Source organism: Vanellus vanellus, assembly GCF_965231255.1.
Source record: "Vanellus vanellus genome assembly, chromosome: 2".
Taxonomy (NCBI): domain Eukaryota; kingdom Metazoa; phylum Chordata; class Aves; order Charadriiformes; family Charadriidae; genus Vanellus; species Vanellus vanellus.
In genome coordinates, this window is record NC_138906.1 from 144,322,315 (window position 1) to 144,339,392 (window position 17,078).

The window sequence follows — 17,078 nt, forward strand, 5'->3', positions numbered from 1 at the left end:
TTTTAATGGAGTTTATGGTAGTAGTGTATCATATATATCTTTGTATTTGGAATACATTTTTAAGAGGTTTTAGTTAGGCAGCTAAGAGATACATATTTTTTCAACTGGGTAAAAGGTGAATAGTGACAACTCAAGTTTTGCCAGAGGCCCATAGGGAGAAATGTCATCCGTCTCTCAGCTGAGGGGACAGTCAATCTTTGTGCCATTCAGGTTTTGGTCTCTAATGAGATACCACAATAGTGCACATAATGCAAAAAAGATATCATAAAATGAAAAGATTTACATTCAAGGGCAAAATGACAGCAAGTCTGCCAAAGCAGCCACACACACACGTTTTCTGTTTGTGTTTTAACAATGTTGATGGCTTTTTTTTTCCTTTTGGAAAAAAGCAAGCACCTAAGAAATAACCTCATTTAATTTGTCTCCTACAATTATCAATATACATTATGCATTAAATATTGAAAATACCTGATCACAGAGGGACTGCAAAAGGGAAGTTACATATTCAGCGCACTGTTGATGAGTGACATTGTCCCCAGCTGATCGCATCAAAGCCAAGAGCTCATGGAAAATCTCTGCATACTTTTCATCACCTTTAGTAGTTCCACTGATAAGATGTAAAATAGCCAATTTACAAGCTTTATGTGAAGCCAGGGCATCCAATAAAGCAAGCAATCGAGTGGTCTGTCCAGTGTACTGTTTCTCTTTATCTTCTGTGTTGCTGAAAAATAAGAATGCACTTTAAAAAACCTGTTTTAATGTGACTTAAAAAACTATAAAAACAACCATTACAGGAGTCACATGATTCCGCTTTTTTTTTTTTAAAAAACACCTAATTTATGTACATAAACTTACACTTTCATTTACTTTTTGAAAACGGCTCAACTTTCACTAAATGACTTCTGGTTGCATCATAAATTAACTAATCTACTATCCATTTAACATACTACAGGGCATCTACTTGTATATGGATCAATATGCTTTAAAACAAACAATATCTAATTCTATGTTGATAATTATGTTTTTAAATAAACAGTATTCTATTTCAAAACCCTCTGAATTTGTAGTATTCAACTTCCTCCAGCTTACAAACATCTACACATTTTCCTGTTAGTATGCAAATCCCAGTATAGCAAATTTCACTGGCCTACTTTTCTTATTTATATCAGATAGGTCCTTTAGAAGCACTTCACAGATGAGATAAGGCTTTGTAGGAATAGCCTGAAGAAAATCTTCTTAAAACACTTACCATAAACATACAATCGGAAACTGAATACATCAAAATTTAAAAATATGAGGTGGTTCCTTGGCAAAATTAAGCATTATCAGGACACAGTATATAGCACTGGACTCAGAATTCATCCAGTTCCTAATGGATAAGTAGTATTTCTCAAAGTATTTTCCTCCTGCTAAATCCACTGCACAGAACCAAGGTGAATTTAATAGTTCATTTTTTTTCATTGCAAAGAAATCTTTGCAATAGAAAACAAAGATACCTTTGTAGGTCTTCTACAATCAGATCCAATACAGTCCTCATGATAAGAAGAGCAGTAGGCGAAGCCAAGTCACACAACTGAACACAAATACGTCTCAACATATGCTGAATAGGCTGGCAAGATGAACCAGAGAAAGATCGAACTATCTCTTGTATCAGTTTGGCTTGAACATGAAGATGCATACTCCACAGCTTCCTGGTGTTGAGTGCCACTGAAATATCATGTGGTTCAATTACCTGCAGGAACAGAAAGACAGGAAGTTTTTCCTTTCCACTTTTATCATAAAACCTGAATTCGACCACAAGGTATAAACAAAGACTAAGTAGTAATACTGTCCTCCTCAAAAACATGCAATGCCATTTTCATTATTATCACTGAATGACAGGGCATGATTCCAGCAAATTAGGTATTCCTTCAGGAGCATGGGTTATCACACGCCTTTTATGACTACTTATTAAAGATCACAAATTCAAGATCCATGCCAAAAGAAAGGACAGCCTTAACATACCAAGAGTTTGGCATTAGGGGTTAAATTCAAAGGCTTCATAGCTAATCATTTAAGTAACGGAATGGGAGTCTAGTTAATTTCACAAGGGACAAAAGAACAACATATGACCACTAAATTAAAAAGATGCTCCAAATAAGGACAAGTTTGATCCTGATGAAAGAGATGTATCTTCAAAGAACGTATGAATACAAATGCTGTTTTACAGAAACTTTAAGTCATCCTTTCATATATGCATTGTTTCCACAACTACAAAAATGGTCTAAGTGTTATACATAATTTAAAGTCTTTAAAAAACTAAATAAATTTAAATTATACCTGAGTTGTCTGCATGGGCAGTGGAAGAGGCAACAATTCTGAAAGCAGTATAAGTCCAGAGAAAAAGCCTTCAGGAATTCTCAAAATTGAAGAGAGAACTTCCTTCAGCATTAAAGACCAAGTATTGTTTGCCAAAGTTTCTTCAGAAATGGTAAGTTTTTCATTAACACCTTGTGTAAAAGTCAGTAAGATATCAACAATATCATTCTGAATTTTTTGTTCATCGCTATCTAAGCGGCCTGAGAGAGGAATAGAACACAGGAGCATGTGTAAAGAAACAAGTGCTGATGGCACACGCATGTCTTTGAATTCAAAAGATCCACCCCTCAGGAGCTCTGTTAGCATTGTTTTAAGGAGAGTAAGTGTACAGCGGGCCATAGAAATAGTAGTAACTCTGTGAAGTGTGGTGCCCATGTTGACATGCAGTCGCCAAGGCTGAATAAGTACGCTGTTCAGCTTCTGTAATACCCGGATGAAAGTGTCCATTCCCTCAGAAGAAAAGAGCTGAATAACTGCAAGATTCCATTTAAGGTCTTTCTGTTGACCTGTATGGAAAAGAAATAACACTTCTGTATGTCTAATTTCTCCTGGGCAATCACAATTACATTTTAGACATGCTTAAGTAGAAGACTCAGAAAACTAAGATTGCTATGTTAAGCGGTACAACTACATCAACTATACCTTCTACCAGAGGCGGTGGACAAGCAACATGACAAAGAACGCGAAGTGCAGTAGGAAGACCAACTCCATCTGGGGTCATCAAACTGTCAATATTCTTTTAGGGGAAAAAAAGAAAAAAAAGAAAAAGAAAAAAAAACATATTACAAGGAAGGACTTTACCACAAGTACTCAACAAGTACTTAGCATTCAAACTCTGTATTTAGTTACTATAAGTATTCCACCAAATTTAAGTTCAATTATTCCACCTTTTGGAAAGCAGTCACAACTATGGCAGAGGCAAAAAAAGGAGGCTCAATGTTGCATTGTGGTTTTATGGGAAGCTAAAAGATTTAAGTAGTTGGATCTTTGCATCATGTAGTTACCTTTCAATAAATATAACTGAGTGCAAGAACTGCCCTAGATCATAAGCTTTAATAAAAACATCTATTTTGGATAATAGTATATATTTTAAAATATCATATCTTAGTACACACCTAAGATAAAATATCAAATTACAAAAGGTCTAAGGTTATAGAGCACAACTAAAAGATAGCATCTATCTATATTTTACTAACCTGTTTGATATATTCAATGAGATTTGGAATACAATTTATTTCAAATCTAAGATTTTTCAAAGGTTCAAGCCACTTGCTGAGCTCTGGGGAAAAAAAAAAAAAAAAAGACTTAATCAAGTAACTTGTCAGTGCATTTATGAAAATAAATCTTTTTTCAATAAGAATGTACTTAATTTACAAAACAGGTACTGGCCAAGTGTGAAATTTGCGAGGCATACATTGCAGCCATAGCCAGCTGAAAAGCATCAACAAAAACAAGACTTCAGAACAGGCAATACACCTCACGTACAAGGACAAAATTTGGCTCAAGTCAAACCGAACACTCAAATATTTTTAATCTTATTATCTGTATTATTGGTAATTAAAGATATTTTATAAAACACACTAAGGGTCCCACTGTCAGCTAAAGAAAAAGCCATCAAGACCAAGGACCAAAGGACATTACCCTTAATGTACGTAACAGGAATACCACACTATTAAATGCCCAAATGGAGCCAATCTCTGCACCAGTAACACATGCTCACTCTGGAAGTCCTTACACATTAATAGCCTTTCTCTTAGTCCAGAATGATCTGAAGTCCCATTTTTTGGGGACAAGATATTTAAAGTTTTAAAACCCATTGCTCCTGAAAACAGTTAAGGTTCAACAGTTGACTGGGTATGAATTGACACCTATTCTCAGACTGACATCATGATTTTGTTTAATAAATTAGCCCCGCTTCTCATGAAACTGTCTGATGATCAGGTGAGGAACAAAGAAATAAAAGCACGGCAGAGGAGGGATTTAAACTAAAACTTTGAACAATTCTGATTTCTTTCAGTGCATTTAAGTTTTGGTAGAAATTATTGGTATGTCTACATGAGTCAGTTAAGCAGCGCAGAGCACAAGTCTGGACATCAGAGTTTCAACGTTCAGGTGTCAGAATCATCCCCAGAAGGCTTTTTCCAAATGACCTGGACTCGATCCGTGAGTCAACACAAGCCAGGGAACACACCGAGACACAGTTAGGAGGTCAAAAGATTTAGTAACAGGGTAACACAGACTATACCATACCAGTTGGCCTAGGTGCCAGAAAACACTCCCAGGATTATTTAATAGTACATAAAGACCCTATAAGGCTACACCACTAAAGGGAACAACAAAAATAAGAGTCAGCTCACTGACTAGTTAGTCCATTTTTACTAAAATTTGCCCTCCTATTTTCAACACAGAAATAATTTCAAACTTCCTGTAATTATCCAAAATTCATGGTAGTTAGTATTACTTGAAAAGTAATTTAACTATAAAGAATTTCCTATTTAACTCTCATTAACAGAAAAAAAAAATTACACATTATCTCAGTGACTCAACTAATCAGATGCAGCTGGAGAAGGAATTTCATTATATACATTATCCAAACCAGATGATTGTGAAGCACCAATTACCCACATATAAAAGGTTTCTTCTATGCATTCAAACAATTCAGTTGATAATGACACATACTGTACCTTGCAATTTGGTGTTATTTTCATCTGCTTTACAAAGCTTCAGCAAAGGCGCCGAGTGCTGTTCCAGCATTTGGACATCACTGGAAGATTGAACCACCAGCAAAACAAGGATGCAGGCATAATTATAAGCAACAGACTTCTTAGACTTTGAGTCTCTGAAACAACAATACGGATTTTCTTTTGATTTCAGCTAATACAACTGGTTATCTGTTAGATTTGCATTCTTTGACCCTCTAAAATTCTACCTACAGAACTTCTACCTTCACCAAGGATTGCCCCACATAATTATCAACCAAAAAGCCCACCCAATCTTCTCCTATGCTTTCTGAAACATGAAAGTTTTCTTTTATATTGAATTCATATTTATTTCCGCATCCACAAAAGATGAGAGTGAATCAAGCAGCACAGAAATCTTTTTCCATAACTTCATCCATTTTACAAATCTTGTTTTAAAAGCACTGCTACCTAAAGTAGTAAAACTGCCTGTCCAGAGAAAACAATGACTGGTTTTAACACTTGTCAGAATTTAAAGAACTGAGAGATTCCCACCCCAGAGAAGTGTGCAGTGACCAGTTTCCCCAGTCAAATCTTTTGCTTGTTTCACGGTCAAATTGTATGCTTGAATAAAAACTGCCTACTTACTGATTTTTTTCATATAGCCAAAAGTCTGACCTATATTACAACACCTTTGTGGATGACCTATGCAGATTCTGGGTATTAAATACTTGATTACAAATGACAAGGCTGATTTGCTATTACATTCTTCTACTTAAAAGTTGGTTTGTTTTTAAACAAATACATCACGATCTAAAAGAAAAAAATACTTTAGATTTACTGAATTATTTATAAAAGATAGATACTTTTAAAAAAACCTAAAGGATATAAATAAATGCATAAATTACCCTAAAGCTTCTTTGGAATAGTATTCCATTAAAGTAATAAGGCTTTGGAGATTTTTCTCCAGACTGAATACATGAGCCACTGCAGATCTTCCTACAGGGTTAAAAGTAATCAAGTACAGGTTGTGAAGTGTTCCCAGCAGATCTGAATGGTCAGTCTCCTCACTGGTTGTGCACCGTTGAAAGTGGCAGAATAATTCTGAAATGCACTGTAACGTCTGTGTTGAATGCAGGAGCCACAGGGCAAAAGTATCCTCATTGGCACCATCTGATTGGAGACCTTCCTCTTGATCCGGATCAGAAAACTGACAAAGTGCTCTAATCAACAAGTTTGTTGCTTCGTACTCAGAAATAAAGAAAAGAAGACCCTTCTGTGACTGTGCCAGGAAACGCAATATATCTCGTATAGCTTGAAGCACACCTGGATGTGCACCAGTCACTGGAATAGACAGTAGCAAAGTAATGCATTCCAAGAAATGGTGACTATGAAGATACCTATACAAAAAAATAAAAAAACAAACACAAACCAGGAAAATAATTCTATCGGTACATTACAATCATCTGTCAGCACTGCATAATAACATTTCACAAAATTACATGCCTCCTAACTTCGGTACTTATTGCTTTGTGGACAATGAGAAATACTAACTAATTATGAAGTAGTACAAAATTTTAATCTTACAAAACATAATTGCTATAATATTTACAGAAAATAAATCCCTAAATATAAAATTCTGATCTCAAAAAAAACCCCAAACCTTACCTTATCCACAAACAAAACAACACTTTATATTTTATTAAATCTCCTCTATCTGAATCATCATCAATGCTACACTAAATCTTTTAAATGTGCTAAGAAATCAACCATTATAGCATACGTAAGAGATGATCTGGAGACTCTTCGCATGTATATACTTATATTCAGCCATGACCTACACCACTACTATCAAAGAAACCTGTTAGCATTCAGAGAAATACTTTCTATAAACTTGCTAACAGAGAAATAACCTATCAGATCCTTTAAATGGCTGAAGGCAGGCAGGTCTCAACTCCTCTGCCTGTGCTGCGAAACAGAGAGCTACGCCGACCCATCTGCATAACTTCTAACCAGGGCTGGCTTATATCTTGTCAGCACAGCACAGCATACAGAGAGAGGTATTCCAGACTTGTTTCATCCATATGCAAAGATGCGTTCCAAGACAACAAAGGAAAAACATTCTAAGTCTGTAACAATTTTCAAATATGCACTTGCACAGCATGTAACACAACTGGCCAGGATCTATAAATGCGACTGAAGTGCTAGCACAGTACCAATAATAATAAAGAGTTTAACTTCTTGTTATACGCATGCTAGGTTGATTGAAAGCGAACAAAATAACAGGTATGTTAACTATCAAACTTTCTCAGACTTTAAGCGCACAATCCAGAATCCTCCAATAAAGTACAAAGTGAAACATCTAGAAAAGTGTTAGTCAGCAAGGTCATCCTTAAAAAAATATCAAGCTGGACAAAATACACAGTCAAAAGTGAACTTGCAATTGCCATACCTAAACAGGACAGGGTAAGGATCATCTCTTTCTGGAGGGCCTGTAATGCGTGCCATGGTTGGGAAAGATTTCACAGGTGGCTGAATCATTGTGTGAGGGGCAGTTTCCATCAAATGGAAGATTTCTTCAAGAAGACTAACAAGTTTTTCCATCTCTCCTTCGCTTATATTAGAAGATTCCAAAAGATGATCCATGTCCATAGGAGCCTCTACATCATTCTCATATTCTGGGTTGGTTCTTTCAAGTCCTGCCAAGTCCTGGTCCTGCTCTGGCTCCGTGTGATTAGCAAGAGAAGGAGTGTTCTCCGCTAACTGATCAACCACCTTTTTAATATCTGACAGAATCTCATAGAAGTGACATTTCTGGAGAATTGCAGAACCAGCAGTTACTACTCTTACAGTCTGATCTAACAGTATGAGTTCCAGGAGTTTCTGATAACCACTTTTTTCATCTACATCTACACCACCCCTTAGAAACATTTCCATTCCCTCAGTCATACTAATAACACTATCCAAAGCTTTAAAAGCATTAAGTTTAAGGGAGGATGAGACATGATCTGCAAACAACAGTTCAAATAACACATTAATAACTCCTGCCTGCAAGAGTGCCATTATTCCTTGAGTCCCACATTCTCCTAACGACGATACCAATTTGGTCCCAGCTTTGAGTTGTCGGACATTCAAAGCAATGGGCTGTTTGAGCGCTACCTGAAGGTTTAAAGCTTGCAGGGTCCAGTCTACCAGCTGGGTAATATAGTCTTGCTTTGTGTCTTTCACCTGCAGGTAGCTCAATCCTTTTACTATTAAACTCGGAACTTCTTCTAATGCAGTGACCCACTTTGCACCCCTTTCCTCTTGATATAATTCCAAGAGTTCAGTTAATTTAACTGAAGCTTCCACTGCCCCTGAATTTTCTTTTTCTGGGTCTTGGTCCTTTATTTTACCAACTTCATTTTCAAATACAGTCTTGTAAGGGCAGCTGAAGTATAAGAGAGGTCCAAGCTCCCTTTCAAAAGGCTCATATGTCACAGGAGGCACAGATGCCAGATCCTCAGGAGTATATTCAATATCGAAGCTTGGATACTTAAATGTTTCACGTTCCAGATCAGCAATTCCATCTTCATCACTTGAAATCTGCTCATATCCATCATCTCCTAAAAAGATTCAGTTATGAAATAAAATTAATCATGGATAAACCAGTTCATAACTGCTGAGAATCTGCTCAAAATAAAAAAGTAATAATTTATGTAATAGAAATATTACTGGTTAAAGAACAATCATACACTAACATACAGAAAGCTTTCTCTCTCCAGATACAAGTGAAAGCCCAAGCTGACACAATTTTTTATGTAATAATGGAGACACTCAAAAGAATGGATAAAGCAAAAAGTTTAGCTAGGGTACAACTAGGTACTACAAGAATATTGCCCAATTTTCTTCCTATGATTGCATCTATCATAAAACTTCTAGCCTGAAATTTTCCACAGGCGTGGGTGGGAACTTTAAGAAATACATGAAGATGACTACTGACATTATTATATAAACAACTCTATTTGATTTTTAATTAAGAAATAATTTCTTTCACCATTTTTCTACATTTTTAAACAAAAAAAGATAACAAGATCAAATGTTCATTCTCACCTATAAAAGCTGTATCTATTTTCCTCCATTTATAGAAAGTAACAGGAAGATTTACTATAAAGGAATAAATATTCCACAGGAAAATACTTTTCTCAAGAGATGTCAGAACCATAAATAAGGCAGGCAACGGTGTAATGACCAAGGGAAAAAGATCCAGTTCTTTTCATACCTAGTCATCGTAACGGTATTGCCATTAAAATTTCATAAACCTGATTTTTTTTCCTTAGCTTTCTACAACTTCATTTACCTTCACCTTCTTCCTCCTCTTCACCCTCTTCTTCATCTTCATCTTCCTCCTCCTCTTCTTCTTCCTCATCAGCAATACTCTCTACTGTATGCCCATCATCATCATCATCATCCTCCTCCTCCTCAACATCCACATCATCTTCATCTTCTCCTTCTTCTGGTTGATCTTCCTCCACTTCTCCATCATCAGAATACTGGCTTTCTTGATGAATGGATGTTCGATCAGGAGAAATGGGCTCAAAGTAATCCTCCCTATGGTCCACATCATCTTCTTTTTCCCCAACAACTAAAAATATAAACAGAGTTTAAGAAATAAGAATACTTCTCTGAAATCCAATGCTCAATAATATGTTTTAGAATTATGCATTATGCATAGTGGAGATACAAAAAACGATCCTGAAGAAAATCTTCAGGTGATTTGACTGAACACAAGCAGCAATCACTTAGTTCACTAACACTATAAAGAAACTTGCAAAGAGTTCTTGGCGTTTTTAATCCATACAGAGACCAGAGAACTCAGCAGATGCTGCAGAGGGATGGAGAAGGGCAACAAATACCAGAATCAACGTAAAACATTCATATAAAATATGAGCAGCATGTTCAACCAGTGTATTGGTCAACAGCTGATATTCTCACATCTACTAACTTTTAAATTGATACAATTTAATACAGGCAGCAGATTTTCTTTCAAATCACTTTCCTAAAACTGAATCTGTCAAGCAGGAGTAACAGCAGATAGGAAACTTCACACCAGGCATGAACACAGAATTCTGCCTCCACTAAGCAATGACGTGCAGCAGATAAAACACAGTCTGTTCTCATTCTACCTGACACTGGCATAGGTTCATCTTCATCATCATCAGGAGGTGGAGGGCCTGGAGGTGTCCTTGGTCCCCTAGGTTGTGGTCTTGGAGGGCTGCCATTGAACTGGTCTTCTTTCTCGCCATCAACTATATTTATTGTGAAAATAATAGAAATTTGCATTTAATGAAATCACAGGAATAGAAGCAGGAAATTTTATTTTGACTAGGGAACACCTTCATTTCCCAGTTGTTATTTAATCTGTATTCTGCATGTGAGGCAGTTTTCTGGAGTCACTTTTGATGTAAACAAAAACTACATCAATAAGCAAACTTACTCATACCACTGATATTTTTAATATAATACTGTGTTAAAATTAACATGGATGATCGCCATTTTTGGCTTTGACACTAACAATATTGTAACTACCAATAATATCTGAGTTACTTTTTTAAAAAGTTTGCATTTTAATCAACTGTTTTTTACAGTTTGCAACTGTTTTTTACTACACAGAGCATTCAAATTTTGCAGCTCAATAGCTGTACCTTGAACAAGACAGTTGTAGTTTTAAATCTAAAACCAAAACTGAAGCAGAAGCTTGCTCATGGATTCTATTCATGGCCATTCTAATACCAATGCAAGTAACCTACTCTGAAAAAAAAAAGCACTAGACAAGAATCTACTTAAAACCATTCAATATAAATCTAAAATAAAATACAAAACTAAAGGACAAACATATAAAGCTAGAAAAATACAGCCACTGAAATCTAAAACATGAAAGAATTGTTGCTTTCTTTTTTTTTTTTTAAGATAGGATACTATAATGTTGATTTAAAAAAAAAAAATTCTATGTTTTCTCACAGGCTTACCATGTTTTGGGTTTCTTTTCAAACCAGGCTGTTGCTGGGGAGGTGGGGGTGGAGGTGGGGGTGGAGGAGGTGACTCTCTCTCATGACTTATTACCCTGTCAACTGAGCCATATATTGCCAAAGTCAGACAGTTGTACCACCCTCTTAAAACCAATCCATCCGTGTTGACCTGTTTTGTTTTTTTTTTTTAAAAAAAAAAAAAAAAGCACTTAAAACCAACACATGACACCTTCAGAAAAGTTATTTTATTTTCATATCTCTGTATCAGTATCTGCATAAAATCAAGAAAGGGGAACCAAACATTGAAGTATCTGCTCACCCCACATTTTGAAAACTGAGAAAATGTTGATTATATCAATCATTACAACAACTAATCTTTCTCCAAAAGCATTCAATTCCTTGAATATATGGCCTAATCTACTATAGTCTATTAATGAAAAAAAAAAAACATTACCATGAGTCACACAAACACTGATTTGAATGAAATAAACCCAAACAGAACTGGAAATGATGTGCTTAGCTGGGGCCTGCAGCCACAACATTCTGATTCATCTTTGCTCCTAAGTAGTGGATAGTTCTGTTGGTAATCTCCATAGGAACAGTCAAGCAATCTTCTACAACTCATGCCATTATAGATGCAGACTCTAAAGTAATCGAGTATCTGAACTACAGGCAGGTTTTAGAACGAGATCCTACACAGTAAGTGCTTTACACAGTGCTAATGCACCACATGCAACCATATTTATACCTAAATGAAAGACACACAGAAAAGGAGGTTTAAATCACATCACATTACCTTTGCATTGGGTCTGAAAATAATTGAAGTGTTTTCATCATATTCAAGGCTGTTAAGTAAAACATACAAAGTTATTTTTCCGTTAATATAAAGCAGGTCTACAAAATGAAACACAGCGGTACTAAACACACAAGCCAATAATAAAACACAAATACATGCTCTTAAAAAAAAAAAAAGAGTGCAAAATCACTTATTTCTACAAAATACTTTTCAATAATATATACAGGCTCTGTAAGTTTAGAAACAACAGAATCTTCTTTTAAGCATGAACCCCTGTCCTCCTACACAGATTGGAGGAAAAGGGCAAGAACACAAACTAGCAAAAAACACACACCAAACATGAAAATCATGGGAGATGCAGATTTTCTATTGAGCATTTTCTGCACTAAAAAAATCCTAGGAAGAAAAGGTAGATAATGAAGCCACGCATTAATCTTGAAAGTACTTACCTCCCCAGCCTATCAAAAACAGGGGCACTTGGCTTGCTGACATTGTTGAAAAACAAGTCCAGTTGAAATGTATGTGGGGATGTCTCTCTGGAAACAGAACAAAAGTAAAAATTAAACCCTTCAAGCTCCTTATCAGAATAAGTAGGACTAACTAGGGAAAAAAAAACCACACCTTTAAATTATACTGTTTAAATAATTCCCCAAAATAATTACAAGTTCAGCAGACACATAAACACATTTTACCTTTTCTATTCTTTTCTATTGAGATATACAAGTTCAAGAAAAAATGAAGGTGCTCCTGAATCAGACACTTAGTACATTTCACTTACCCATATGCTCTGTTGTCAGGCAAACTTGTGTGAGCTCTCACTCCTGGAGGAATGACACGTACTTCATTTATGTAAACCACACATGGAAAACGAACTACATCTATATTGGTACTCTGCTACAAAACAAAGAATAAAGAAAGTCTAAAAAATGGAAAACAATGTACTCATAATCTTTATTAACCAAATTAATGTTGCAATCCTAATAATTATAAAATTCAATTATGTAAAATGTTAAACACTTAAACTAAAAGATTTTTTTCTTTTGGCACCTTTCGTATATTTAACACTTTTTCATCGAAAGTGTTACTGGTTTATTTACATAATTAGTTCCCTTTATTTGCAAGAATTTTTATACAGCAACAAGTTTTTCCCTAACAGAAAGTATGTTGGTAGGGGCAAAAACTGGAACTTAATTTATTAAGAACAACTGAGGATATAGTTCCTTTTTAATAAAACTTCAAGAAAAAAAAGTGTTTCAATTTTAAACACTAGCAAATGTTATAGTTCAAATGTAATATTAGAAATAACAACAGTATAAATGTTTTGCTAGACCTATACAAAAATTCTGTACTGTGCTTATTTCTCCAATTTTGCAACAACATCTGAAAACCTTTTGCAAATATTGTTTCTGTTTACAACACAGAAATAGCATGTATAAAGAAACTTTATGCTCCTGCAGTTCTAAAAGATGTTTGAGCAAACTAGGAAGTAATTGGAAAGTCACAGTGACTTCCCATGTAGCAGCCACCAAATTAATGCTGAAAGTCTCCTCTCCATAGATTCACTGTATTAGGTCTTATTGTATTCATACATCATCTCTATCATATGTACACTCACAAAATAGTAAACATAATTCAACTGTATGTCCGACTGTAAGCACATAAAGACCTTCTTGAACAAAAAATAAAAAATAAAAAGTCACATAACTTTCACCACAATCAGAAAGCAAACAAAACCCCCAAATTACCAGCATAATGCAAGAAAGTATTAAAGTTTTTAGAAAGCTAACAAACAAAGAAATGGACACAAGTAAAGTTTTAAAAATAATATTTAAGTGCGTGCTTTTGGGCACATATTGCCATCATTTGATAAGCAATCTATGCATACATCCTTTAACACACAGATAAAACATCTCACTCTAATGGCTGATGTATTACAAGCAGGATGGTAGAACAAAAGGAAGCCTGCTATGACAGGGAGCATAGCTTTATTAACAGAAACGAGGTGACTGTGGCCTGTGAGGAGCGAGGGCTGTGGGAGCTCTTTGCTTTGTCTTTAGAAAAGGTATATGCATCATGTGGGAGACTCTGATCTCTGGAGGAAGGGCTGCTGCTGAGGAGGCTGCATCCCCAGCAGCACTGCCCAAAGAAAAATTCCTGCTTAAATGATACGGGATTATGCCCTGACAGCTACGCATCAATATCAGCAGGATGGCAAGTGAACCTAATCCACCTTCCCTCCAAAAAATTAAAAAAAATAACTACATCAGAACTGCTAAACATGTTAAACGGCATAGCTAAGCCAAATAAATAATTTCATTAAAAAACTCAGCAGTACTTTTCAAGAACTGCAAGTTCTAAGGCAAGACTCATGATCCATTTAGCTGAAGTAGTATAACATAAAGAAGGCTTTTCTGCAACGTATAAAATACATTTTGATTTTTGTTTTTAGTAAAAATTCAGTATGATTCAGGTTTGAAAAATGTCACTGGCAAGAATGAAAGTGACAGAAAACATTATATGCAATTAAAACCCTTCAATAAAAGAACATACTGTCCTGGAGGGGAACAGGAGTGGCTAGCGTTTCCTACCCAGGGCAACAGCAGTAGCTAGCATTTCCTGCCCCCAATACTGTTTTAAATAGTAGAATTAAAAATATATGTGGGTCTCCCCGATCCTGGCAGCTAGAAAGGACTCCAGAATAATTCCCTGTTTGTTTTTAATTGCAGCATCAGCTCAAAATATTTCATTTTCTTTCCCTAATGCCTGCCCATGAACATAGTTGAAATACTCCATGATTCTACATCATCTTTCCCAAGTTACACTACGCTTGTCGTTTTCTCCCGATGGTACCTTTCCTCCTCCCTGAACAGCGCAATGGGCTGAGCCCTGGGCAAACCTGCTCCAACCCAAGCAGCTTCAAGGATGCTCAGGATTCCAACAGCCTCGAATTGGAATAGCTGCACGACCTCCCACCTCTAAAGCAAGCCTGAAATATTCATTTTATTCACGATGCACGTAAACTGCATAAATCTAAGGAAACATCTCACGTGCGCACACACACACATAAATAACCCTCCTCCTCATTAGCTATAGAAAAGCACTAAGCATCTCACAGGCGGCTGGTACGGCCTTCTCCTTGACTTACTCCCTTATGAGCTTGTCGAATCAGTTTTATCCTGTTTCTCGCAAACCTCTCCTCCCTGTTACCTCTTAAATCCTCGCGCCCCGGTACCACCGCCGTACCCTCACCTCAGCCCCCCTGCCCGCCGCACCCCGGGCTGCCAGGACAGCGATGGGCTGGGCGCACGGCGGGGCAGCACCGCGCCCCGAGCAAGGCTTCGGGGGGGAGGAGAGGGTGGGGCGGGGGGCAAACGGGGAGCGAGCGCAGATCTTCGCCTCTCCTCGGCGGGAAACCGACCACGGCCTGCTCCCTCCTGCCCAGCCGCCCGCTGAGGCGAGGGCCGCCGCCGCCAGGGCCTACTCCAGCCCCGCTCGTCCCAGCCCCGCTCCGTGCCCCACAGACGCCGCGGCCCGGGGAGGCCCCAGAAAGAAGGAAGATGAGGGAAGCGACGGCTCCCAACGCCCCCACCGCGTTACCTCCGCGCTCTGGTGCTTGAACGTATCTAAAAACAGCAGCTCGGTCGCGGTGTCCACCGCCATCTTGGCTCGGCCCAGGGGGAAGGGCTTCCGGGCGGCAGCGCGAGCGCTTCCGGGACACCGCCGTGCCCGGGGGTGGGTGGGGCTGCGGCGTGGGGGGGCGAGGCTGCGGCGCGAGGCGGGGTGCGACCGTTACGCGTCGCACCGCCCTCACCGCCTTGTGGGGAGGCAGAACCGGGGCCGGCGGCCGCTGGGCGAGGCCCGGATCTGGCGCCCCCGCCGCTCCCGGGCCCCGGAGAGGTGTGGGGCCACTCGCGGCCGGACCAGAGCAAAGGCTCGGGGAAGGAGAGTGGGGAGGCCGGCCGGGCTTTGCCCTCAGCCGCCGCTGCCCGGCTGAGGCAGCGGAGGGGAGAGCCGCGGGTCGGCCGCGGGAGCGGGGTCGCTGCTGCGGCACTCGTGGCTGCAGGTTGAGCTTGTGAGCAGGGGACGGTGCCCCTGCTTTGCGGAGAGCCAACTGGGTGTGCGTCGCGGTGGACTTGGCTGGGCCCTGCTGCAGCCTGCTCCAAGCCTCGCTTCTGCTTGGTTTCACAAGATTTAGCTCCGGCTCAACACTCACTAAATCCAGTCCCGCTTGAGAAATTTCTTTTGCAGCCTTTCAGTATTTAAAACTAACCTTTTTCAGACATAAGAAATGGTCGCTTCTCTCAAGAACATGTAGAACAATTCCTTGCAGCCTTTCCACAGCTCCTGATGTTCTTGTTTAGCATCCAATGCCCTTCTGCAACAGCAGCGAAGTTGTACGCGCATTAGAGATGCTGTGAAGCCAAAGTCAGCCCGTGGCCAGGAGAATGATGTGGAATTGAACTTATGCAAGCAATGTGTGGTTACACAAGTTTTGTGTACAAGCTCTCCATCTGTAACAGCAAAACTCTGCCGTGTGCCTTTAGAGGAAGTCTGGAAAAGGATGTGTAACATCTCTGAACTGCCAGCTGGAGCCCCAGACACATACATGTGCTTTCCTTAATGGTGATAGTTATAATTCACGTGCATCCTGTTTCTGGAACAGCTTCTTAATGAAATAAACTGGTTTGTGTTCACACCAGGAATTGGCGAGTCCCTTTTTTGTTTTGGTAGCTAAGTTTGCTGCTCTCTCAGCGCTCGAGAGTTTCATTTGCTCCAAGAGTGGCAGTCCTCTAGTTTGGACTTTATGAGAAAACATTGCATCAGTTTAAACAAGGGTGTGGTTCAATATATCAATTTTCAGTGGTGAAACTAGTTCAGGAAGTTCCTGTCCCCACACCATGTGTTGGGAAGCTGGGCCACAATGCACAGTTCCACAACCAGTTTTATCGGCACACCTGAAGAGGTGTTTCATGGCAGTGCAGGGAGACTCATCGACTGGGATTGCTTCTGAATCCACTGAAAACATCCACTGAAACTTCATACTATTTCAACAGGTGTAGTTAAAATACTGCAAATCCCATCACAGAAACATTTCAGAATTTGAGAATCAAGGGGCCTCCTTGGCTATGCTGACAGATTTGCCCACTTCTATTCTTGCCCCAAGCTGGGACCCTGTCTCATCCTGATGGATAAACAGATCTAAACTCCTGGAGTTAAATGCATTTTGTTTTATGTAGA

General features: G+C 38.6%; 1 protein-coding gene across 1 annotated transcript in view; it reads right to left on the reverse strand.

Moving 5' to 3' along the window:
• The window catches only part of VIRMA (vir like m6A methyltransferase associated), a gene marked incomplete at its 5' end in the record, with an annotated part of 28,774 nt that extends 13,274 nt beyond the window's left edge, over positions 1-15,500 (reverse strand). The window contains 15 exons of the mRNA XM_082479100.1: positions 469-721; positions 1,497-1,732; positions 2,320-2,864; positions 3,001-3,094; positions 3,555-3,637; positions 5,043-5,197; positions 5,945-6,436; positions 7,489-8,641; positions 9,376-9,660; positions 10,202-10,324; positions 11,045-11,213; positions 11,841-11,889; positions 12,290-12,376; positions 12,619-12,734; positions 15,438-15,500. Of these exons, the coding sequence (XP_082335226.1) occupies positions 469-721; positions 1,497-1,732; positions 2,320-2,864; positions 3,001-3,094; positions 3,555-3,637; positions 5,043-5,197; positions 5,945-6,436; positions 7,489-8,641; positions 9,376-9,660; positions 10,202-10,324; positions 11,045-11,213; positions 11,841-11,889; positions 12,290-12,376; positions 12,619-12,734; positions 15,438-15,500 (3,903 nt within the window). The remainder of the gene's footprint in view (positions 1-468; positions 722-1,496; positions 1,733-2,319; positions 2,865-3,000; positions 3,095-3,554; positions 3,638-5,042; positions 5,198-5,944; positions 6,437-7,488; positions 8,642-9,375; positions 9,661-10,201; positions 10,325-11,044; positions 11,214-11,840; positions 11,890-12,289; positions 12,377-12,618; positions 12,735-15,437) is intronic.
• Positions 15,501-17,078: the final 1,578 nt, after the last annotated feature.